The sequence below is a fragment of the Neolamprologus multifasciatus genome, chromosome 11, assembly GCF_963576455.1.
Source record: "Neolamprologus multifasciatus chromosome 11, fNeoMul1.2, whole genome shotgun sequence".
NCBI classification, from domain to species: domain Eukaryota; kingdom Metazoa; phylum Chordata; class Actinopteri; order Cichliformes; family Cichlidae; genus Neolamprologus; species Neolamprologus multifasciatus.
Window position 1 is genome coordinate 16,630,961 of NC_140449.1, and position 27,332 is coordinate 16,658,292.

The 27,332-nt window shown below is 40.8% G+C and overlaps 1 protein-coding gene across 5 annotated transcripts in view; it reads right to left on the minus strand.

The window, feature by feature from the left end:
- Nucleotides 1-27,215, minus strand: part of spaca6 (sperm acrosome associated 6) — a 33,441-nt gene extending 6,226 nt beyond the window's left edge. The window contains exons 1-2 of one of the 5 annotated variants that reach the window (XM_085177764.1): nt 23,407-27,215; nt 1-23,288 (exon numbers count right to left, since the gene is read on the minus strand). In XM_085177764.1, coding sequence (XP_085033890.1) covers nt 1-214 — 214 coding nt within the window. In that variant the 5' untranslated portion in view covers nt 215-23,288; nt 23,407-27,215. The other 4 variants (XM_085177760.1, XM_085177761.1, XM_085177765.1 and 1 more) reach the window with 4 other exon arrangements.
- Between the last annotated feature and the right edge of the window lie 117 nt (nt 27,216-27,332).

A 27,332-nucleotide genomic window follows, 5' to 3' on the forward strand; every position in this document is an offset into this window, starting at 1 on the left:
CTACTCTACCAGCTTCAATCACTGTCTTATTATTGTTGAATATGCGGTCCAGCTTCTCGAAGCAGGCGTCAACGTTTCTCACATTGTACTCGGTCAAAACGTGACCCCAGCACAGACGGAGACTGTCTTCCACATCCACAAAACACTGATAGCAGCTTTGAGACAGGCACAACAGCAGGCTCACACACACAAGCCGCAAAGCAGATGTGTGCATCTTTCAATATGAGCTTTAAAAACTCAACTAATGTTTCTCTGTAGGTGTTTTGATTCGAATCCTGGTCTCATAGTGACAAAAAATGTGCAAATTCTAAGGTTTTTGCTTTCTTTTTTCTTCAGGGCTTGATGAATTAGAGCCCTGTATTTATGTTCACATCCCACACGGGGACAAAAGTAAAGTCTTGAAAGTGTATCACGCTCATCTTTTCTCGACACGACAGGAGAGCATCACAGACTCCTCTCTGTATTTCCCACCATTCTATTGTCTCTAGTCCCCATTTCCTGCTGCCTCAATGCACCAGTTTTACTGCAGAGCACAGAGCTGGAGCGAGCCAAGGAGGGAGGTGGCGGCAGCGAGAGGGAGAGGGGCAGATGAAGATGGAGTTAAATGCTTGTGTACGTGTAGGGGATGGAGTGGGAAGGGTGCCGGCGTGAAAACCCAAGAGAAATATATAATATGCAATAAATGAAAGTCTACCCGGCGGTGTGGGGTGGGGGTGGGGGGTGGACGGCGAGACGGAGAATGAAAAAAAAGCCAAATATGAAAATAAAGAACAAAAGGGACAACAAAATCGATGGGGTAGCAGAGAGAGAGAAGGAGTCAGTGCACATTCTTGATGATGAAGTTTAGAAAAAATAGAATTGGTGAAAAACAAAAACGTGAGAGAAACAGAAACAAAGAAAAGACAAGAGGAGGTAAGGGAGGACACGCAAGTGACAGGCAGAGGCAGGGAGAGAGGGAGCGGGACTACAAATCAAGTCGACTGCCTCATCGCATCCTGTATCCCCCTCTCGTCTCCCATCCTCCTCATCCCCTCCACCACCACCCCTTCTCCCTTGTCCCTCACTCCTGGTGCATCTCCATGGCAACCAGACAGGGTGCCTAATACATGAACTTAATATATTTCCAGTGGCAGGGTGAGCTGGGTACTAATGCATTCATCTGTCTCCACACAGACAGGCCAATCAATATTAGGCAAGAGTGTGCTCCAGGACTGCCAAAGTCAGACAGCTAGTCAGATGGTTGGACATGGAAAATCCCAAATGAATGTGTGTGTGTATGTTTGAGGGCATTTAATTGTGTCTAGTGACAAGGACACTTTGATCATTTGTGCTGCTACATATCCAAACTCACTCAGAGCTTTCAAAATGTCTGGCTGTGAGAAAAGATGACTTTATGTATATGGAAGATTTGACAGTTAAAACAAACAAACAAAAAAAAAGAAGGAAATAGTGCAGGATCAGAGAATTCCCTAATCTCAGAGACTGTCTAGATAACATTAGGGGAAAGCTGGGATACAGTATATTTAGTGCTTTTTTGTTCATCATCCAATGACATGTTTGATTAAAAGAAAAAAGAAATACACAGAGTACGTTTTCACATTTTATTAACATACAATTGTTAAAAACAAACAAACAGGAAAATATGAAAACTTGTACATGATCAAAAACAAATGATGCCATAGATTTTTGAAGGTGTCATATATGCCGGGGTCACAACCCTTGGCTGTCTTCTTATTTTGCCCCCCAACTGGGGTCTGTAACACAAAGTCAGCCAGAAGGGTCGGCTCCCTGAGACGGTCTGTGCTGCAGGACAAGCAGCCGTTGTCTTCTTCAACCTGAAAAGTCTTGACGGTCACTTACAGATACTGAGATGCATGAAATCCAGAAGAAACAGTGACAGGTATCGCCTGTCACTTTTCTTGCACTTAAAGTCCTTTTAAACATACCACTTTAACTGCAAGTGGTATCAAATATACTTGGTAGAAGAGAAGGAGTGTATCATGTCGAATATATTGCTAAAATGATCCCCTCCTCTACAGGATGTTGAAACTGAATGCAGCCCTGTTCCCGAGGACCTCACCTGTGACCTGCTTTGACCTCACAGGTTAAGGGTCTCAGGGACAGAGGGGCATACTGTAAAATTAAAATACACTGAGAGGGTGTAAAGACGGATCCAGTTATTATACAAAAATGCCAAAGCAGAGTTTCAATCAGTTTAAACTCATTCGAGTTAAATGAGAGAACTGCAGAGTCACTGCACCGAGACAAAGAAATGACCTCATCTGACATTTGGATTCTGCGGCACCAACCGGTCTCCTGGTTTGCTGCAGATTAGAAGCAAAGCTGATCAGTTCAATTAAAACATAATCGGTGCATAATCATGACAGATTTGTCCACGTTTTATCCACGCTAATCTTTTTGTACTGCAGTTCATCAAATCAGATATAAAGTAACATTTTTAACAGCAGGCACACATACTCTCAGAAACGCAGCCGCTGAGAGCTCATTGTGGAGGAGACACAATTAATTTAGAGGAAACAATTAATTCTAAACTGTTGGTAAATGCCACAGGAGTTTTGAACATAATTTCTCAGCTAGCATGGACAAATTACAGTTTCTAATAGCTTTTCTGAGCCCACTGAGCTGAAGAGGTTTTATAAATCAATTTGTGCTCGTGTAAAATACGTTACTAGACCATTTTACACGCTGGAACTTAACACACATACACTGAAATCTTAAAGTTGTCAAAGCTGACAAATAATTATTTAAATATGTAAGCATACTTTGCATAGGTCGCATTTTCTTTTTGTTCTCTAGTAACTGTGGCGATACGACTGTTAAATTTTCCACAACTCGCTGTAAAGAGGACTTCAGATTACTCCATCCAGTCTGAGACTTTTTCATTTCAAAGCATCTTTCAGGATCGACGGTGTCTCCGTGCAGTTCTTATCATTACGGCGTCGCACTATGCTTTGTCCGTCCACTTCTGAACGCAGGGCAGCATGTGTCTTCTGACTTACCAGCAAAAGAGGAAATTCGTTTTCAAACATTATGAAGAAAAAAGAAGAACCCGAGCAGGACACAGGCGGCATGCAAATTATCAATCCACCTGTAGATGACATAACATTATTACACTGCTTGGTCACTTAAACTATGGTGATATCACTATAAAACACTTCAAAGAAATAAATAAATGTCATTGCGTAGAAGTATTAGAAGGCAACGCCACCCACTGGTAGACAGACAGAATGACTGGAGAAGACTGCATATGACCATACATTTAAAAAATAAAATGCAAATATTTGTATTTTATAGCTCATCTGTGGAGAAATAATGTTTCATCTTGTTTTAATACATTCGCATTAATTTGAATAAAATGAGACGCATTGTGTCCACATCAGTTTGCTGCATTAAACTGAACTCCATTAATGCATATTAATGCATCACGAAAAACCTACAGGTTAACTTTATAAACGTCAGGCCTTCACATTTTGGGACACAGAGGTGCGATTTTTGAGGTTTTCTTTGTTAACAGTTGCAGCTGGGGCAGACCACAGGGAACAGCCGAAATGACTGGAATAACGGCAAAAGAGGTGGAAATGAACATTTGTTTAAATCTTGTCAGTATCCAGAGAACAAAACTGAGTTAATTACATAGCTCACAGAAATGATTATATCCAGGTTAATTAAAATGCGTGTCATTTTATTGCCTGTCATAACACTGAAATTCATTGACAGCTGTGAAGGGGAATAAATTAAAAAAGAGATGCACGAATAAGGTGCAAACAAAAAATGTGAATTAAAATGAAGGGCAACTTAGACACAAAATGCAGACATGACCTCGACAGCATGGAGCATGGATTCTAGACACTAATTGAAAGGCTATTCAGCATACGGCAACAAAGACAGAAGAGCAGAATAAATACCACAAATAAAGGCACTTACAGGAGGGCTCTCATGCTTTTTCATGCACCATGTTTTATCACAGTCAAAGAGAAGAATGTGAAGTGAATTAGTGACGAGAAAAGTTTCGTATTATAATGCATTTTAAAAGCGGCATAAAAGAATACCACTCTTACTCTACATTGAACTTGTGACATAAAATGCGTTTTAAAAAAAAGAAAAGAAAGAAATTCACCTTACACTCAGCCTCTTCTTTCCTTTTCTTCCCCCAGTCAGAGTGCTTCTGTGTTTCCTCTCAGCTCCCTCTCTTTCTGATGGTCTCTGCCGGGGCCAGACAGGGAGCCCGGTGGCAGGTAGGTTACAGACAATAGTATTGATTCCATTATTCTTCTTCTCACTGCCTATCTGCCTGACTAACAGCAGCACCTATACAACACTTCACCTTTTGTCTCTGCAGGGCTGTTGTCAAACACACAGAGCTGCAAACAAGGGGAAAATAAAGAAGAAAGAGGGGTGAAAAAAAAAAAAGAAGAGAGCTCACTTACTTGTGCGCTCACATTCTCGTGTACACACCAACCCGCCTGGTGCACATACTATCCAACAGTTAAAAACGACACACACACAGACACATGCACATTTACCCTCCATGCTGCATAAGTGGTCTCCAGCCATCTCTTTTTCCTTTCCCTCTATCCAAGTCTCCTCTCCTCCTTTTCTCTTTCCTTCTTTTACACTCTCTGGTCGTCATCCTTCCATCTCCCTCTTTTTCCTCACACGTATTTCCGAGTCTCGTACAAACCCGGTAACCTCCCCAACACGCTTGCAGGCACACACGCACGCACGCACGCACGCACACGGTCGCACACACACTCCAGTCTGCGAGCTCCATATATCTGTGTGAAAGTGTGAGTGAGGGAAGGAGAGAGGGAATGTGAGTGCCGCGAGTGCATGCAGGCGTGTGTGTGTGTGTACGAGACAAACTCCGTGTGTGTATGTGTGTGTATATGTGTGAGGGGGGGGGGGAGGGGGGGGAGAAGCAGGGAGGCTAGCAGAAAGTGGGGATGGAGGGGGAGGGTCAGAATCTCTAATAGGATGAGAATAGAGAGAAAATATGAAGCCCAGGAGTCTCATGAACCTGAGAGGCTGACATTACTGCCTCCTCATATGTGTACAGCAATCATACCGTCATCAAATTGATTACAGGATTTATGGTGTTGCTCCAACACTGCTGTAAATTGCAGCTGGAGTGACTTCAAACACACTAAATAAAGCTGTGGTGGAAAGCTCTGCTAATTGTAAAATGCGTCTTGATTATACAGCTTGACATCAGAGGTGAACAACATGCATTTAGCCATCCTGTACAGCCGAATTCATCCAAATGAGTCTGAAATGTGGGGAGCTGCTTAAGGAGGAATGAGGAAATAACATAAAACCTGCACCCGTGTTGCATGCATAAGTAACAAAACTGCAACAGCTTTGCACGTACGGACAAATACAATCAATATTTCCGCTCTTTGTTCAATCAGCTCACATCTCTTAAAGCAGTTTGATTCTAATATTTGAGCTCGTCTCCGGGAGGAAAGAGAGTTGCCATTGTGCTTGTTGGGTAACAGAATCATACAGCCCCCAGGGAAATTCAGAAATGAAAGTAAATCCAATTTGGACCCACTGATTGGCTGTCTCTTCAGCGAGAGCGAGCATAAACACTACACTTGATGGGTAAGCGTCATTAATGGCTCTAAAGTGTTCTGACCATGTTTTACAACGAAGCATATCACCAGTGCCTCACACATTTAGAGCAAATGGGGGTAAACTGACAACAAAAACACATTGCTTTTGGCCACAAAGTAGCTGCAGTGAGGAATTGATAAAAAACCTCAATGTAATGAAAAGCTAGTTAAGACCTTGGCAACTATAAAAATAAAATAGGCGAGGAGATAAAGAAAACAGCAGGAATAAATAGAAGCACACTGATTGCTTGTATCATTAGGTGAAAGTTTCAAAAGCCCTCTCACTAAAAAGCAAGAACTGACCAACAACAAATGAAGTGAATCCATCTTCACCTTATTTCAAAAGGGATTTTTTCATAAATACACAAAGCAGGAAAAAGAGCATTCATTAATAACACTTGGTTAATTAACCTGCATGCATATAGGCTATATAGTAGTCTGTGTCACTTTGCCGCTTGTATTCTATACATATACTCAATTTACACTCTTCAGACTTTTAACATCCTCCTCCATAGCTGCAATCATACTGTAATGGCAAGACACATAAATTTGCATAGAAACAGCACTACAGAACGTGTTTACACAATCTGCTGGGATGTGTGCATTCAGTGGTCGGCGCAATTCCTCTGCACCGAATGCGAGTTCCTCGTCTTGTGCAGCACATATAATCCACCTAATCCCGCTTTAATGTCACACAGACAAACGGGTGTGCGTTTATAACACACATATTCTGGCTGTGGATGGATTTCAGAGTGCAGGAGCCTTTGCCTGCTCTCCTCTGCCAGTAAACTAAAGCACCTCTTTCCAAGACAGAGGCAATGTGGGCGCCATTTTGGCAGAAGAACCAAGAAAAAGTCCCTCTCTAGCAGAACGGCAGTATCCGAACCCAAGTCACAAATGCATAACGTCACAGTCACAGACAGGTGTGTGTGTGTCTATGTGTGCCTGCAGCTGCACTCTGCAGTGCCGCTGACAGACAAAGCACTGGGAGTGCTCCACAGGGATGACATCATCAGTCTGGGATGATGTCTGCCTTGTCTGTCTTAGGATCAGGATGCTCTAGTTCGCCGATGCACCCCACGAGACTGCACATGGCACTGTTTGTGGCAGCGCCGATTTTCACAAAGTATCGCGCAAAGTCTGATGTAGGCAGAGTAATGTAAGAATTTCTGCCTGAGCGAGCGGGCGCTTCAAGGAACTCGCAGCACTTCATATAGAGATTGTAGCATTTTACTCACAGTCCCAACAACTCCTGCAGGCGTTTTTGTAAGGAGCATATGCGCATGCGGACGTCATGAGAATATGTTCACATGACAATCTGCTCACACATATGCACAGTCTGCTGCATATGCGGAGATGGAAACCAGGTACAAAAGGTCGCGAACGCAAACAGTCTTTACTATGTCAGCATGTGACACAGACAAAACAACATGCGAGGTTAATCGCACTTCCTCCCATGCACATTATTATCACTGCTCCACACACCTAGCAGTTGTCTGATGTTCAACTGTCTGCTCAGGCAAGAGAGCAGTGTTGCGCGGTGGATGATAAAGAAGGCTACGACTGACAGTGCAGAATCAGCACATTTCTGATATATGCCCCCTATTTTCCACCCCTTCCAGGAGGCGCGTGGGGGGGTGGGGGTGGGGGGGGGTGGGGGGAGAGACTGTAACGCACTGCAGATGGCTGCTGTTTGAACCACCAGTCTGACTTGCTGAGGGGAAGAGAAGGGGAGGAGGCAGGGAAGGTTTCAGGGTAATGAAACGGGTATAAGTACAACGGCAGACACGCAAGGCTTCTCAACCTGTGGTAGTATACAGCAGTCCGTGGATACTGTGAAATGGTGCAAAAATACAGGCAGGGAATTCATGAATGTCACAGTGAGGCTGTGTATGATGAATGTCACTTATGTGAGGTAACTGAAAGAGGGGGAGAGTAGTATTTTCATTTAACGAGTGTAGTCTTACATTTTTATATTAATTAAAAGTCTTATTTCATCATTTAGAGCTTTAAAAACACCTAAAGTAACCTGTGTGGTTATATGCAAACAGCTTGTTAAGCAGCCCCTTTCCTCACAATATAGGGCAGTTGGATTATTTTCTAGGGTTTTTCTTTCTTTACGTATTAGTTTCTACTCAAAGTCAGAGTCAGCTGCTTGATAAAAATGGACGTTCGGCGTCCTGGCTTAAGGGTATTTCTGCTGCAGTACGAGCCACTGATTGCTGTACAGCCAACAACCTGTCAAGCAGCGGGTAGTCATCCCAACAACTACAATCCAACTGCCACAAATATTGCCCATGAAATGACACAGACCCGGGAAAGAGACTTCATGAGGGTTTGCCCAAAGGAGAGAGCATCATGATAAAGACCTTGAGGGGATAAAAGGCGCTGCAGTTGAAAAGGACGTGCCGTGTCATTAAACACTAGGAGATCCGCTCACAGAGTAACAAAGCATACTTACCTCTCTGCTGGTGGTACACTAGACGTGGCTAGAAGTGACTCCGCAGGGAAAGCTAGAAGGTTGTACAGTTATCTCCATGCTGTTTATTATGCGAAACCATACAACCAACTACCTCACACTGCAGAGCACAGACTGTAGAGACTCCAGACAAGATTTCAACAGCAGGACGTAGGCGTCTGTGTACATACTCACCTTTCTGCCTCCTACCCCATGCCCCGCTTTACTCTTTCAGCAATACATTCATAGTGTAAGTGCCCTCTTCACTACAGAATTCAGCAAGTGTTGAGACTGAGTCGCACAAACTCAAATGGGAATTCATCCTTTGATTTCCTTTTGTGCACTTTTCATTGTGCTATGGAACGTCTCTGTTTGCTCTTGGATTTGGGCAAAAAAACTGATTCACTGACATTACAAAGGGCTGTTTTTTGTGTGTGTGGAGGGGGTTCTATTGAGCTCTTTCAGTGGCGTGTTTTCTATTTCTTTTTTTATGAATAGCAGGAAAAGAAGAATAAGAGATGCATGTTACTTCTGATCAGTAATAAATGGGGACTGAACCTGCAATCATGATTGAAACGTGGGAACTGGAGGCGGCTGCAACCACACAAAAATTCATCTCCGGTCCTGCAGTGATGCCACGGGAAGGAAGATGTTAAGTGGCTGCAGTGGCACATGTTGTACAGAGCACATGTATACAAAAGCACAAAGACTCGGCATGCATATGTATGATGCTGGAGGATGTCTTATGTAATCAAATGTACTGTAGGAAGGAGAAAACCTTGCTGGTCTGAAATTTGACAATGCTGGAACAGAACTATGAAAATCCTTTTCCTGACATCTAAGCCTCTCATGCAAGTGTGAGTACTACAAAAACTTCAATTTATCCATTCATTCATAGTATTTCCAACCATTTCTTAGGACTTGTTGCCCTCTACTGGTGACTGGGCAAACTCCTGCTCACTTCCCCTTCTGGCCCTTGTTCTATCAGTGCCACTAGTCTGCAATAGAGCAGCACTGGCAGCTACAAAATACGATTCCAGGGGTTGACTGTCTAAGAAGAGCGACATGCACAGAATTTCAATCACAGTCTCCTATTCTATCAGAGCCTGAATTTTGTCTTTGGAAAAAAAAAAGTCACGAAGCAAAATTATTCGTCGACCTATTGTTGAACCAAATTCCTACATTCACTGACTGCAGCATTTCATCCACATCAACTGTCCGATTTCACTTAAGCGCTGACAGGTTTTCATGAGAGTTAAAGGCCATCTGCCATAACACTGTCACAAGCATCAATTCTGCTGTCAGCTGTTACATCTAAATCTGGGGGACTTCTGCTTCACAGTCAAGCAGGAATTTCCTTCACATTACAAAATGATTGCTAAACTGAAACTTTTTAGGTGGATGTAGATGCTCTCTGTAGAAATTGCAATTGTTGTGTGCTGCGGTGCTACATTTGCTGGCACAGTGATACATTCCAGCAGAGACCAGCCAGGAGTGATAGGCTACTCTGAACACTCATTCAGACATAACTGGGGCAAGATGATATGCTGTGCAAATGGTGTTTAAAGGATTCCAGCAGACCCTTATCAGGGCAGCAATGTAACAAGAAATGATATCAAAGTAAAGATGATTATAGAAATGTAAACACTTCTGTGATCAAGAAGTTAAAACGTTTCTGCATGCACTGACAAAAGAGAGCTATATGTGTGGGAGCTCTGCATTCTCTGCATGAAACCACTATGTAGGATTTAAGGAATCTGACTTCCAACAAAGAAGCATTAGAGACATAGAAAAGAAGAAACTGAATAGCCTATCTTGAAAGCCTTGAGTCAATTGAGCTGCAGTTAGGTGTAACTTAAAGGGAAAAAAAGCTAGGTTAATATGTGCACATCTTCCTCCTCTTCCTCGTTTCTTTCTTAGTATGCATTTATAGTCCAAACCACTCTTTTTCTGCCACTCCCTTTCAATCTTCTGTCCCAAAGTGCACCCCCACTCCTCCTTCCCCTCACCCACTCAACCTTTTTTGGCTTTTTTTTTCTTTTTTGCTTCATCCCTCATGGGTCCCCATTTCCCGCCTCTTACCCTTTTAGCCACCCTCTGTCTTCATACCCCCCTCCTGCCCTTTGAACACACACATGCCGGCATTTTTACATACCAACAAGCTCCTCTACTTTACTCCGTGTGCAGTATATAACAGTCAAATCACGCAGAAATGCAGTGTAATTGTGCCAGTGTCAGCTATCATTCACCCGCTCCCTCTTTGTCTTGCTCGCTCCACCCTTAAGCAGGCCTATTGAGCATTTAAGCTGTAAAAACAAAAAAATACTCCACTATGAAAAATGTGTGCAGTAATTCCCGAATGGGTTGGTGTAACTTCAAGTTCAAAATTACTCGCATACTTGAGCATCATCCACGAATGCTGACGCAGAATGTGATATCACTCAGTCTTTAAAAAAAAAAAAAAACTTCCCTGATTTACAAGTTGACACAACAAGTTTACTGTAAATGATTTCTTGCTGTAGGTGATGATGCAACTAGGAAAATGTAAAGTGGAAAATACCTGTCCTCTCTGAAAGTGTGCAGTACCATCTGATTTTTATCAACCAGGTTTCTAAATCATGTATTAGCATGCAACGTCTGCCACGCCCTTTGCATTTCCAACACTATTTCTGACAGAAGCCATCTCCACGCTGTTGTTGATATTTTTACTGTTACAGAGTAACAGTGATCTGACGTAATGTGTGTTTTTTCCCCAGGTAAAAGCAGTTCTAACCTAAAGTAATCTGCTTTGGTTTACGCCAACCACATATACCAAGATGGCAAAATGAATGTTGCCATGGGAACCTTTTGCCTGGCAACTCTAACAGCCTGGCAAATAGCCAAACTGTTGCTATGGCACAGCTGTCAAGCTACGTATACTGGGATTGGTGTGTGAGTGGCTGTTCATAATGCCTTCCATCCCAAGTTTCCAATCACATGCCTGATGAAAGAATGGATCTGATTGGAAATGAAGTACTTGGGTTTTAAAGGGGGTGGCTTTGTGGTGGTGGAGGGGTGTTTAACTGAAAATGAGCTTGGTCCATTTTTTTCCCCAAAAGCATCCTCATTTGAAATCTGATTGCATCTTAAGGTTTCATGATTTTATTTTGCATTTTGGTTTAAAATCACTTTTTAGACATCACAAAATATTTTGATGTTGGGTTTTCAGCTGCTGGTAAAATGCACCACAGGTTAAATTTAACTGAACTGTAGGACAAGCATTATTTAATGTCTAATAAGTCAAAGACAAATATTTTAGACTCCTAAAGCTCTAAGGAGTTATTCCAATCCATTGTGCTTCTGGGCTAAAATTTGTAAAACAAAGTGGCGTGAGTGTATGTTAATATATCTGTGAAGCCTGCCCTTTGGCTTACAGCCTTTCTAAATGTCACTTGAAATATGATGATAATGAATTAATTTTGTAAGTAATGCCAATGCCATCTGAGTGATCTCTAATTTACTAAAGATCCATACATTTCTAAATTAAAAAATAGATGTAATGACTATTGAGGATCTTTTTGTACAGATAACAGAGATGATGAAAGAGAGCTATTAGTCTGCCAGAGTGCAGATATTTCAATCCACACACTTTACAGTGAGACTATACATGACTCAGGCTTTGGACAAAGATGCTTTTACTACTAAGTCCCTCAGGAGACTGAAAAGATTTGGCATCAGCTCCCGCATCCTCAGGACCTTCTATCGCTGTGCCATTGAGAGCATCCTCACTGGATGCATCACCACCTGGTACGGCAACAGCACCGCTTACAACCGCAAAGCTCTCCAGAGAGTAGTGCGGTGTTCTGAACGGATAATTGGAGGTGAGCTTCCCTCCCTCCAGGACATCTACAGGAAGCAGTGCCTGAGGCAAGCGGGGAGAATTATCAAGGACTCCAGTCACCCCAGCCATATACTGTTCAGACTACTTCCATCAGGAAGGAGGTTCTGCAGCATCCGGTCCCGAACCAGCAGACTGAGCGACAGCTTTTTCCATCAGGCCATCAGACTGCTGAACACTTCATAGATACCTCACCTTCACTACTGGAACTTCAACATTATGCACTCCACACTGTATATAAATGCCACTGTTTTGCACATGGCCAACTACCAACCTCTGTATATTTTATATATTTTATTTTATTGTTTACTCTATTTAATTTGTAAAATATGTATATATACACACACACACACACACACGTAGAAAAACATATTTAGTATACACATCCAGTAATGCATACACTCTTATATTGTACATATATTTATTACTCTCAGATTTAGCCATTCTTATATTTTGCTTGTTTTATGTTATTGTATTTTTGCACAACTCTGTTGCTTGTGAAGCTCGCACACAAGAATTTCACTCGCATGTACTGTACCAGTGTACCTGCACATGTGACGTGACAATAAAAGTGATTTGAAAGTGATTTGATTTGAGGTCTATACTCAGCTTTGAAAAACATCTTTCAGTTAGTTTATCACTTTAACTCTTTGCAACGCACCCTAAAAATGAATTCACTGGTAACTTTGCAGCTGTTTTCACACGAGTTTAGAAAAATGTCAGGAGTGTCAGGATGGAACGTTGTATGAAAATATGTTTTTGCTCACATACGGCACACAACCCGAGATGGTTGACTTTACTACTACTGGACATGTTGCTCTGGCTTAGTCATAGAAGCGTGCAGGAGGTAAAGCTGTGTCCGCTTTGCTCTGTGTAAACCAATCAGATCGGCACTATTCCCACCTGTACTCAAATAGATGCAACTGGACTTTACACATTATCGTCATCAGATAATATCAAGAAGAGTTCAGCATGGTGAAAAGAGAAAATTTGAATGCATGGTGAAAAGAGAATTTGAATTCATGATCACAAATTATTTGGCTCTGTTTGCACCTGTTTTAATTGATCTGCCCTTCACTGACAGTGTGCAGTTTCATTTTAATGGGTAGGTAAAAGTATCTTTTATTTGTATTCTTTAAAGCAAACTGCTATTAACAGAGATCTTTTATTTAAGTTGAAAACCTTAATTTAATTTACACAGGAAATTCTGTTGCATTTTCCTGCAGTGTTAACATCTTTTTATTCTGTTAAGTGTGGGCTTGTTTTACAGAAAAACATAACAAGGCAAATTAAAAAAGAAATGTCCTTGAGACTACTACCTGGTATGACTGAATAATCAAAGGCCTGATAATAAGTGAATTATTTTCTCTTTGATATTTTGACACTTGTATTACAACCTGCTACAGGTATCAGCTAAAAATCTGTCAATATTTAATTTGGCTGCATAACAAAAGAACAAGAACCGCAACAAATGAAATGTGTACAATAACATATTGTTTAAATATGAGTATGAATATGTGTGTAAGTGCTTTAGAAAGCCATCCATTCACAAGAGGCCATTATTTCTCGACAGAAATTTGTAAAATATCCTACTGAGATTTTTAACTTGAGATCGCTGTCATGTCGACGTGTTCTGGATCTTCCTTTAGACTCGAACCGAAAAGTAACTGAAAAACACAAAGAAAACACAGATGGTATCAAGGTTAGAGTGAGTAAAACTGGCCTTGTGAATTAAAAGACTGTTTACACAGTAGGTCACAGGTTCAATGTCAGCAACAGCTGAAGAGAGACTGGACAACCTACCAATTTAATGTAGCAGATTAAAACAAAATGACCACGGTCACTACTGAAGCCGTACAAAATCTGAAAAAAGATTATTCAATTATTTAGTTTAATTACACCAGTCAAACAAAAATAACTACAAAGGGAAAACACACCATTTTTTGTGTATGTTGACACAATTTTAATTTGCATTAAGGATTTTAATGTCAGTATTTAGACATAAAAAAACAAGGGAAAAGTGATCCAACTATTCAGCTCAGGGGAAATCAAAAGGTGCATAAACTGAGAGAGTAAAACCAAAATGACACAATCAAATCATCAGTTTATTACCACTTAAAACATCATGACACAAACCTGTATCTAATTTTTACAATAACTCTGACACATGGAAAAACACACGGAAAACATGAGGCTTGAAGTGCAAAAAGCAATTCATGCATCTCAGTTAATTTCATTATATTTAGTATGATTTAAAAGAAAACTGTTTATTGCTTTTTGAATGCTTCCATTTAATAAATGATTTGATATTTGCTTACTGTGAGTTTTTGCTATGAGGGAATTATTCACAAAGGGATAATGCTTTTAGATGCTATCATATCAGTGTTTTACTGCTTACAGCTATTATGGAAAGGCATCACTGTTAGAAACACTGTAACCTAAATTGTGTTTTATGGTTATTTTTCTTTTATTTTTAAATAAACATATCAGGGTGCTTCTTGATGTTTGAAAGCCATCTCAGTGCACACATGCGTTCTTCAGTATGGACAAAGCAATGCACCAGCTTGAAGCGCTAAGCCTCCTGCTCCGGTTTGATAAATATAACTTCAAAAGAAGCAGCCAAACAGCTTTAGCTGGCCGACTGCACAATGAGCATAATAACTCCCCACCTCCTGGGAGCTCCAGCCTAGTTCATTTACCCTTCCAGAGCGCTGCCAGGTCAGTATGTGCACATGTGTCTTTGTTTCACTGCAAGCCTCTTGGAGGCTCCCCACCTTCTGTTCAGTACAAAGCGGATGTATAGAGGAACCTTTTGGACCTAATTTTTTTACAGAGGAAATGCAGTCCCCCCCTTTACTCTCCTCTCTTCTATTTGCCCCTCACATGTAATGCCTGATTGACCACAGAGCCCCTTAAAGAGGTCAAAGGGCAGACAAAACAGTCTGGTGTCATGGCAACCTGTGTGCCACCAACCAGAATGTCGGGGGAGAGGAGGGGGATCAAATGGGCTGTCAGTTAAACCTCTTAAAATGCAGCTTTGTGTTTAGGCTAATGTGTGGGCAACATACAAACACGTAATGCACCTGCACTGTGAAATGGACCCTCCTAATTTGCACTCCACAGCCCGGAATAATCAAGCCAAATCCCCCAGTGCAATGCAGTTAAGTGTAGTACCTATCAAAGTGTCACATGACGCGCATGCTGCAGTGATGTGTCGGACTGCACGTGCACACGCTTTTAAGTGTGTGCGTTATTTGTGCGCATGGGAAACATTCCTGTGTAAAAGGTTCTTTGTGACCGCTCAATGCAGTGGCAGTGCATACGTGATGGGGGAGGGGTGCTAACGGATAAATGGGAGGCAAATGCATTCAGATCAATATTGAGCTGAGAGAGGGTGAGTGGGGTTGCGAAGGGAGAGTGGAAGGTGGTGAGTAGAAAGGGTGGGACCATGGAGCGACTGATTAATCATTCCTGTATTGTTATTGACTTTCTGTTAAAGGGAGTGCGTCAGACTCTGAATTATGTCCCTATATATGTATGTGTGTGTGTGTGTGTGTGTGTGTGTGTGTATGTGTGTGTGTGTGTGTGCGTGCGTGTGTGCGTGCGTGCGTGTGTGAGCGTGGCTTTACTGTATTCACTGAAAGCACAAAGTCATCAATTACAGACTTCGACTTCCAAAGGGTTGGCACCATTACTGGTCTAGCTGCGCTCCGACTAGCCTTTGCATTCCTAGTGTTCAGTAACAACTTTTGGCCGTTGGGTCATAGAGTCAGCACAATAACTGTGAAGGATTAAATTATTCATGTTTTGTAAAAAGAACTAATATGCTGTTCCATTTTGAACATGAACAGGAAAGTGAAGGAGGTGAACAGGAAATCCCATGTGAGGAGTTAATGAGGAGCTGTCGAGTGAACAGACACAACAGAGCGGGAGGCAGGCGGGGAAGCAGCTACATGTGGAGGAGGGGCAAACACTGCCCTGACATCTGACCCTCTGACTGTGACCTTGTTCACTGTCTGAAAGGGCAGAGACTGGACACCCCTCAACATGAGCCACGTGCGAGCAATATTTTAAACAATTCGCTTTCAATAATTCCTTAAAAATAGCCAAAGGTTGGAACCAAAACCCTTATTTAAATAAATAAAACTGACATAATTAGTTTGCAATTATAACCAAGATACTGACATCAGATGATGCCAAAGGCAGTATTTCCTCTAATTACGACCCTTTTGAAAAACAGCAGCTTGTCAGGGGATGGAGGGCTGAGTTAAGTGAATGAAAACCCTATTCAGTGTTACCTTGAACTTGAACAATAAGTCTGGTGTTTGTGCTGGGGCCACTTCCTGACCCTTCCATCTCTCTGTGGAAGCAGCCAACCAAAGCTTCTCCTTTCATCTTACAGATGTGACCCTGATGACCTACTGACCAAAGAACAGGCAGCTACTGCAGGTTTTAACTCAGCTACAGACTCCTTGATCCTAAACATTTTTATACTTACACAATTCTCAATGTATGGATATTAGTTTGGCTACTACTTGGCTCTTAAACTGACACCCTTTGTGCTAAGGAATCACAAGGTTCATTTTCTAATGATACATTGAGCAACACTGAAATTTTTCTTGTTTTCCACCACTTCAACGACTGCACCTCCTCCCATTGTCTAGCATTAAACCCTTTCTTCCCCCTCAGACGCTTTCTGTCTCGCTTTATCACCCACTTGTCTCTACCTCTCAGACAGCATGTTTCTTTACACCTTCATCTTTCTTTTGCCTTCTATCTTCATGTACTCTCCCCTCCTCCCTGTTGTATTCTCTCCTCTTCCCTGCCTGGCACCAGAGAACTGGCACGCTCAAGGGAGTCGTTGTGTGACGACACCTCATTGCAGAGTGCGTGTATCATTGCAAAGTGTAACGAAGAGCCTTGTGAATGCCATCAATATGCTTCCAGAGGACACACAGTGACATGTTAAACCACTATCAATAAACAACATATGCTTTTAGCATTTGTGTCTCATGCATATTTTTTACTTGAATTTAAACGCTTCTTGTCAGTATGAAACGGGAGCTAGCTTAAATTAACTTAAAACAGAGAGTGGAAACAGCTAATCGAGCTTTGTTAGAAAGATTACATACCAGCACACAAGATAATACCAGGGCTCAGTAAACATAATGTTCCATTTGATTTTATTTATATACAATTAGGTGCTGGTAGGAGCCAGACGAGACTTTTTAGCATTATATTTATTGGACAGCCATGAGAGTGGTGCCAGTTTTGTCATCTCTTGAAAAAAAGTATCTTATTATATTTTCAAAAATGTGCAACTACACTTTTTTAAACCTGGTTTGTAGTTGAATCAATACATGTGATATGCAGTTATGTGAAAAACTAAGTAGACCCTTAACGCTTCCATAACAATTAACATTTTAATAGACTATAGAAATGTCATGGTTCTACCTATCCCACTGCCCTATGATAGCTGGGAGAGGGTACAGTCCTCCACAACCCTTAATTGGGTAAGTGGTAAAGAGAAATAATGGATGGATGAACAGGATGAACAGATGGATGCTAATCAAGTAAATTAGATAAACTGATCATCTGCAAGTGTCATCACTTCTATAAAAAAAATAATTTTGGGCAAATTTGCTGGTCTGCAGCTTTCAGGTGTGTGCTAATGCAATGCCACAATCTTCCAGGAAAGATTGTGAAAGCAAAATCTTTTCAAGGTCAAGTTGTACAATACTGCATGTCACATTTGGAAGTTTATTGCAGTAGAATTAGAAAAAGATTGACAACTGTGGCTTGCTTGGAAAGGTTACAGAAGAAAGCCTCTTTTCTTTAAAAGGACATGACACCATGTTTGGCATAACAACTGTTATGTTGTCAACCATAACAACATAACTGTTAGGTACAGCTGTGACAAGGCAAGGATTTTAATTCCAATTGTATTTATTTATTGTCAAATGACAACAACTGTTGCCTGAAGGGGTTTCATATTGTAAGGCAAAGACCCTATAATAATACAGAGAAAACCCCAATAATCATATGACCCCTATGACCAAGCACTGTGGCGATGATTTAGGCTTGTTTTGCAGCCACATGAACTGGGCACCTTACAGCCATTGAGTTGACCCTGAACTCTTCTGTACACTATAGTGTCCTAGCCTCAAATGTGAAGCCATCTGTCCAACAGCTACAGCTTGGTTAAAACTAGGTCATGCAACAGGACAGTGATGCTAAGCTCATAAGAAAATGCCTGAAAAAGAAAAGAATCAAGGTGTTGTAATGGCCCAGTCAAAGTCCAAACCTTAACCTGATTGAAATGTTGTGGCAGGACCTTAAGAGAGCTTTGTATAAACAAATGCCTGCAAACCTCAATGAATTAAAGTATCACTGTAAAGAAGAGTGTGCCAAAATTAATCCACAATGACGTGAGAGACTGATAAAGTCATGCAGCAAACACTTACTTTGATTTATTGCAGCTAAAGGTGGTCCTGTGAGCTACTGAATCATGGGGTGTACTTTGTTTTATTTTTTTACAAAGTCTTGTGAAAACTTTCTTTTTCACATGACTGTTTGAACAGATGATACTGGATGACATCAACAAAGCCAGTTCCTCAGGAACCTACTCCATAAATCATACATGACTGATGTACTGAAGAGGAGCCAGCAGGAGAGCCTTGCACTATAGCATTATCAACACTCACAGTTTCACTATCTCTTGCTTTTTACCCAACCCCCAACTCCCGAGGCTCTTTAGATGTCTCACACACATCTAAAGAGTCAGAGAGGAGACGTGCAGAGGATCAAAACTTGAGGCAGAACACAGCAGATAAAGATGTGCATCAAGAATGAGACAGTGGTAGGAACGTGTTGATAAAGACGTGACAGAGCTGGATAGGAAGAAAAATGAGACAGACAAGGGGGAAGAGGGGGAAAGAGAGGATTGAGACAGTTAGGGGAGGTAAGAAGCAATGCTGTGACCTACTAATGCAGAACTGAGGAATTCTCACTGCTGACTCCAAACACATTCCTACAGCTTGCAAATATTAACCCCCACCTTACCACCTCTGCTTGCTTTTGAACACAGAAGGCAGCCACCTGGCCCGTATATGAGGAAACTATTCATTCACGTTAGCCAGGTTCAGAAAAGATTCTGACACACTAATAGGTGGGAGGACAAAAAATGAAAACACCCTCCGCCCAGTGTGACACAGGTTCACTGTCCTCTCTGTACTCCAATGCACAAAAATCAGGCAACACCATGGAGGCAAATGTACCAGAAGACTCATTTCACAATACCAGAATATAAAGAAGAGCTAAATAAGCAAACACATGTTAAGTGTATACAATTTTCTGTTAGTCTCATTGAGTTGAGAGAGAGTCATGTTACATATTATCATATTTTACTTAAATTCTTAAATTCAACGTGTTTTATAAAAGCCATAAAAGAGGTGACTTATACCAAACACTAAAACATTGTAACAGTAGCCACTGAAGTTAGAGGCTGATATGGATTCTGAAATTAATTAAACATACATTTTAAAGAGCTGTTACTAACATATGTGCTAAGCAATTGAGAAAAAAAGCAATCATGATGATTCTAAACTATCTGCACATCTCAGAAGAAGGAGTGCAGTAGGAGTGAATTTCTAGGCCTACAGTTCTCTACTGCACTCCTTGTTAAGGCTTTACTGTTTAATGGGTACAGCACTATCACCTGTACCAAGCTCCTGGGTTCAAAGAAACTTCCTGTACCTGTTCCTTTTAAAGTGTACAAATTAATAATAATAATAATAATAATAATAATAATAATAATAATAATAATAATAATAATAATAATAATAATAATAATAATTATAAAATATATGAATAAAGAACCCCTGTACCTGCACATTTTTAAAGGTCAGCTACATTAAGGTACAAATTTGCCACCAGAGGTTGAAGACTGGGCTCTGTGAGGTACAAATAAGTAAAAGTACGCAAGTACGGTTGCAGCACCTTAAAGAATGCCACTCTAGTGACAAGCCATGGTTCCCCCTAAAATACAAGAAGGTACTTTATGTTCTAGGAGTATATATGCTGGCACCATGATTGCTTTTTCACTGTAGCTGTACAGTTAATTAACTGATTAATCTTTTTTTTAATCTGTTGTTACTTCTAAGCAAAATATCAATGTTAGCTATAAAAATAACAGCAAATAAGTGCTATTTATCAGCTCCAGTTAAGCATTGAATATAAACAGAAACTGCACTACCCCGCTTAATAAAAAAAAAAGCCCTGCACTGAAGATTTTACTTGCATGGAAGTACAACATATTTTAACAGTGTATTTATTTATATCAATTTGTATAGTATTGCCTGATGGATATTTAGGTGTTAATGTGTAATTAACGTGCAGTTGGTTAATGTGTATGGTATAAAAGATTGAGCCTTTTATTGCATTCAATATACGGCATTTGAACATTTACACATTTCAACAGAGACAAAGCATCTGCAGTAATAAGCCAGCTTGAATGTATATGAAACATTGCTAGGCAGCTGAAAATAATTCAAGCCATGCATCTTTTAGAGGTGGAAAATTTTCTTTTACAAGGTCAGTTAGAGATTTAAACTGGTGCAAAAACTTTGCATCCTATGCAACAGAGAGCAACATTATCAGCTTCGTGCCAATAAAGGTGGAGGGCCCTATGGATGTCCAGATGGAGCTCTCTCAGCTCCAGCCCCATTTCAGCCCCATATCCTAGAGAAGGCAGACAAACACTGATGCAACTGGAACACTGAGTCCAGGGGGAATAGTTCTCACTCAGACCGTGAGAGAGCATTAGTACATCTACAGCAGTCACGTGGTTCAGCGCTTTCTCACGCTGGGCCTGGCTGCCTGTTGTGTGTGGCCCTTTTTCCTATCTCTTTCACACCAGAACTACATAATTGATAGCGAAGGCCAAGTTATGTTTTATAAAGTGAAACACATGAATGGCTTCCTCTCCACTCTAATATTTAGATGTGCTCGGGTCAGTAAGTGGCAGCCTCAAGTTGAGAGGTTTTAAATAACTGATAGGTTCTTTGTCACTTCAAAAAGCCATGGCAATCCATTATTTCTGCCAAAGGATTCAGTATGGCAAGACACTTCTGTGGCCATGTAGTCAGTGTCGAAACTGCTTATTTGCTCTGAGTGTTGAAAAGTGATAGTGCTTAATTAGCTTAATTTTTTACAGTTGCCTTATTTTTTAGTTTGGCATAACATGAAAAAAATATATATACAACCCACTGATTTATTAGTACCAAACTCAAAATGTGGGTAAATCAAGCTCCAAGGAATTTGTCATTAGTGTAAATAATGTCTAAATAATCCTACGTAAAGGGCAAGAACAACAACAACAAAGAAAATCGCTATAATAATTCAAAATGATGCACGGATCCCAAATATCATCATCCCCCGTGCACCGTGTATACCGCACAGCTACACTTTGTGATGTACAAGCTGAAGTGCCACTCACTAATGCAGGAATTAAGGTCAATGAGCTGTACAATTATCCAAATGATTTCTGTGATTTTGCTGTACGTTATGGTTACACTGGAGTTGAAGTTGTTGCTGCTTAATACAAACTAAATCAGTAACTGCACTGATAACGATTAGACTTCTTAGATATGAATATTTGTGAGTTTAATAAAGTTTTCAATTATAGCAAATTGAGTATGTTGTGGTTTTAGATGTTTCGGCCACACTATACAGTTGACAGCTTAGGCAACATTTTGACTATGCTTTGATATTTAAATCCACTACTGGGAAAACACCTGCCACAATAATTAATGTGAAAATAAGCTATTTACTATTCTCTTATGTGTTTCTTTTACACTAAATCTAACTCTCATTATGCAGTCAAATGCCTGAATATGGGGGTATTTTGTGCCTTCATTCTGTGATAATACAAACGATTTTATACTTTTGGCCAATAATGCATGGTACGTAAACTGGTATTCCAAAGCATTAAATCGGGTATCTAGCAGTGAGTTTTTGGTGCAACCATTAGCACACTCTCCGTTTTGGTTCTCTTCCGGTCAATCAAAGGGATTTATCATATCTACTACTCTATATCCATCTCCCAACTATGAATTTAGAAGGAAAATGAATAAAGATTTGCTCAAATTTAACTGGGCATGGTGATTTGGTGATTGCTCTTCATTGTTCCATTGCTACAACCTGTACAAACCAGCCACCAAGGTCGGCCGCCTGTTAGTTTTGTACCAACACTAAGTCTTGGTTTAAATCAGATGTATTCAGATCAACACTCGGAACTGCGATCGTCCCCCTATTCAAACTCTAATCCTGGTCACGAAAACCCTTTTACTCCCCTTTGTCAAATGGCACAGCCTTGCACAGAGACTCACTATCTGTGCGTTTTGGAATGAGCGCCTGGATCATATTTTCTTCAAAATGGACAGGATGGATTGTTAAGAATATATTTCAAAGACGAGGTTATATTATAGATTTCCAATATGACAGTAACTTGTCAAAACTACCTAATGAAGGCGAGGCCATGAACAAACAGCGGGGTGAGGACGAGATGAGAGGGATGCATACTGATACCACAAACAAACAGTGAGGGGAAGTAGAGGGTGGGACGTGTCGGTCCCAAAGTCGGGAGCCTGATGACCAAATAATCCAAATTCAATCCAAGTTTCATATCAGCTGAAGCTGAAGATCAGAAACTGGGCCGAAGACACATTCATTATGTAACACAATCATTATTAACGCATTATTAATATGTTGAAGATTTACAAAGACAACGACAGACACAAAAACGACACAAAAGTGAGTGCCCCAACCCCATTCTTCTTTCCCCGTTATCCTCCCAGCTGGGCCCCAAAACCAGCCCTGAGCTGTAACTGAACGAGACTTAAGGAAAAACGGTTTTAAATTCTGCTAAGCAAACAAAGATGATAAAAGACATGTTTGAAAGATTGGAGAAGGATGGAGACGGGAAAAATGTTTCAGTGGGAGTGGGAGGAAGGAAAATGACTTTATGTGCACAAATCAAAGCAGATCCGAGAACAGGAATGAAAGAGGCAAAAAAAAGGAAAGAAAAAAAACACGATTACTTCCCAAATAAAACGCAGAAAGAAGGAAATAAGAAAATATTATAATAACATCTAATTCCATTTTTCTTTTACCTTTTCCCACGTATATTTTCCAACTTGAATCTTCCTCTCAGTCCCCTCATCCTTACTCTCGACTTAGTGCTTTGCCTCTTGACTTGCAGCCCTGCATCTCTATGTCACTCCAGCCGCATCACATTTTATCCACTGTTGTCTCACCTCGTCTTTCACACAAACCATTAAAAAAACAAACAAACAAACAAAAAAAACCCCATCTTTTCTTTATCCCGTTGTGGACGTAAGGGGAAACATGCCTTACAGACAAAGGAAATTAACACCAACCATGAGGAGGAAAAAGTGCAGGACGGAAAGGCGGCCGACAAAGTCAGAGGCAGTAAAGTGAGAAGCAGGCTGATCCGCTCCTGCTGCGGCTGCTTCTCAGTTTGTAGCTGGGACAGCATGGTGCTGGAGCTGTGCAGAACGGCTTCCACCGCACGGTTATAACCAGAGGACAAAAAGCCAAAAGTCTCAGAGGTGCCACAGAGAGCTGAGAAAACAGAGAACGCACGAAGAGGAGGGAGAAGGCATCAGTCATCGTGTGAGTGTGTGTAGCTGTGTGTGTGTGTGTGTGTGCGTGTGTGTGTGTGTGTGTGTGTGTGTGTGTGTGTGCATGCAGGAATGAAGGAGAGCGAGAGGGAGGGACGGAGATTGAGAGAAAGGAGGTGGGAGGGAATAGGAGGAGTGTATGTGGAAAGAGGAAAAGGGGAGGAGACATTTTTTCCCCTTTTTCCTGTTCACATTTTTTAAATTTTCTTTTTGTGCGTGTGTGTGTGTGTGTGTGTGTGTGTGTGTGTGCGAATGAGCCCTATACTGTCCTCAAGTACATGGCTAACATATCAGCAGGGTTATTATTCCACCTTTCCATGCCTGTTTTCTTCTCATCCTGTAACCCTTTGTTTATGGCCAGCTGTGTCTTTAAGCCCGTGCACTTGAACTCAGAGAGTGCTTTTCTTTCTCTGTGTACTTCCCCTCTGCTGGCCCCCAGCACACAGGAAAGAGACACAGCTTGCAGGAGAGAGAGAGAAAGACAGAGAGTGAGACACACACAGAGAGAGAGAGAGAGAGAGAGAGAGAGAGAGAGAGAGCAGGACAGAGGGGCAGAAAGGGGCAGAAAGACAAATGCAGATGGGGGATGGGAATGGATTTTTAAATGGTGGTTCAAGGCTATGGAAGACTTAGTTTAAGAAATACAGTATGTAGCATGTAAAGCGTGCAGACATGAAAATGAAACGAGGCTGAGCACTCGTTTCATTTTCGTGGGCTTCTCTGATATTAAAATAACGATTGATATGTGTGAACATGTGAAGGAGAGGTGGGAGAACAGGCTGCCTTTTGAAATATTGATTTACAATATGAAATATTCTACTGTGATTGTTACATCATGGAAGCATACAGTGGAGAAAGTGCAAGGTTAAGGTCAGACCATTAAGCAGAGCCCTGCATATCTCCACAAAATCTCCATGGCAACTGCTGACATACAGGTGAAATGTTTCATAATAAGAAAACTCATTTGTGCTGTGGGTCATAGAGTGGACTATTATGGACTATTATACCAGCTTATCCTTTTATCCACTTGCCCATTTTTTTAAAGAAATGTACAGTCACCTCACCTTCACTGGTTTAATTGTTGAGACAGCAAAAAAGGGGGAAGGGGTGGACATAATGGACTCCATCGTAGGCCATGGAGGCACACAGTAAACTGAACCTTACGCGACGCCTCTCAGACTTGCATATGTGTAATTGCTCTACAGCTGTCCCTCAGCATTTTCCAGTTTGCATAACAGGTTCTAAATACACCCTGTGACTGGAGGGTGCTTTAAAAGTTATAGGGTTCATTTAAGAATCAGTAGCACAAACATATTTTAAACAATGACGAATCTCCATATGTAAATCCTATTTTCCTAACTTTAATACCAAACTAGTTGAAATCCCAGAGCTTATCAACTCACTTCTCAGGTTTGTGAAATTCTGCCCTGACCTTGGAGTTTCACATTCACATGTAAATCTAAAAACCATCTAGCAGAGCGCTAGGAGGAAATTTAGGGGAATCAAGAGAGTGTTTCTTGAAATTTTATTTTATTTTAAAAAAAAAAAAAAACAGGAAATGCAATTTGCAAGCTTTTTGAATAGTGCTGTTTGCAGGCTGGTAGATTTTTCACCCACCACAATTCCCACCTGGAAATGTTCATTCATGAAGTATTTTCCCTTCTCAGATTGTTTCTTGTGTGAACTACTTATGTTTATCATCGGTCACTCGCTTTTAACAGGACTGCCTTTCAGCTTACTTCTTTTGGGCTTTTTCCTTTTTTTACTTAGCAACTTTAATCCTCCTAATTTGCCACACCTCTTGAAATTTAAATACTATCTTTCCACAAACAAGGAATAAACTGAGGAACCACTCGGAAAATATTGTGGAGAACTGGTGCTAAAGAAGAGAAAACAGCTACTTCACCTTCCTCCTTATTCCCAAGAGCAGATATCTCCACAGGTTTGATATTTTTTATATCCGTCCTGGTACACACCCAGTGATTTGATTAATTCACCTAATTAATTGGACTCACTGTAAGAAAAACAACCCCCAAAAAAGATATTTCTATATTACATGCTGGAAAACCTGGAAATTTTCTGTCATTTAATTGTTAATCTATCAGTTAAGTACTTTGTGTAGTATGGATTGAACTAAGGGGAGGGGTGCTGTAGTTGTGAAAGCTGCGAAGCCTATAAAAAGACAGTTAAAAGTTTATAATCTATGCACCCCTTCACATTTTCTAAAGCTGTCTAGTGGGCAAGATGAGAGTCTTGGCTGGGCCGATTCTGGTCCCCGGGCCTTATGTTTAATACACCTGCACAGCACTACAGCACCATCAAGGATTGCTGTGAAAGACCCTTCTATTAAAAATGAATAAATAGTGGAGGGCTGTTGAACTTAACGTAATCAGATAATGAGCCATTCGTTCATTTTCACTCTTACAGTCAGATGTGGTAACAAACTTTTTCTAACAAGTTCACCGCATAACTTAATGGTGGCGTTCTGGTAAGAGTTTCTTTCCACTGCCCCCTTGTGGCTTACAAAGATATGTTTAATTATGTCTCCTGTCTTCTTTAGCGACATTTTAAGAGCATTTTTCTTTTGTCATTCCTTCTCAAATCATGAGTCATTTTAAAACCTCTCAAAGACCAAAACGTTTACACCCACAGGTTGAGAGCCACACAGCCCCTCCCTCATGGAGAAGATGAAGGCTTTCGCTCTTTCACAGCTTTAAATCATTTATGAATCTGCTGGAATCTGGATTCTCTTCTGATTTTCGCTCGACCTCCTTGACCTCCTATCTTTAATTAGAAAATCAGAAAATATGACTTTCTGTTTTTTTAACTGCTCTACGTCACTGGTGACTTTTTTTTATTTAGTATTACTTTCTCCATCATTTTGGCTGTGCATATGCCAACAAATTCTGAAAAGTTTGAGCTTCTTGTCAAATTCCCCAAAGCTCCCCACTACTTGCACAACCAAAATAATGCTTCTGAGCATCTGAAACACACTTGAAACAGGCAAAAATTTTCAGCATAGTGTTGTAATGGACTTAGCTAATTTGCTAAAATATCAGGTGCTCCCTTTATTACTGTCCCAGACAATTTTAGCTTTTAACTCTTTATTAGTAAACATTAATTATCCATTTAAAAAGAAACAAACAAACAAACACGTGTGGCTCTACAATTTCCCTCATTTTAAGAGGTTTGTCTTCACTTTTCGCTTTTTTTTCTGCCCAACTGCTTTACTCTCACTGGTCTTCTCAAAAAAAGACAGCCCACCGTCATCTCCAAAGAGCACACAAATAAGGCAACCAGCTGGTGAAACTACAGGAGAACTACAAGCAAATGACAGGAGCTTAAAAACAAACAAACAAGTAAATGCTGGACTTACCTCAGATGACGACTCCACATCCATCCGTTACAGATAAACCCGTGTACATGGTTTGGCTAACAACTCTACCATGGAAAGAGAGTGTTAGCACCGCCCCCGTGTGGACGACAGAAGGTAGGTTTAAACTATTGCTACTATTTCTTGCTGCAAATCGTATATGAGAATTTTTCCTTTTTCACATTCTCGTTCACATACCTTTCTAGAGCAACTGCAGTTTGCACATTATGTCAATAATTATGTATATGGAGAGCATTTTATAATATTATAAAAAAAAGAGTCTTTATAA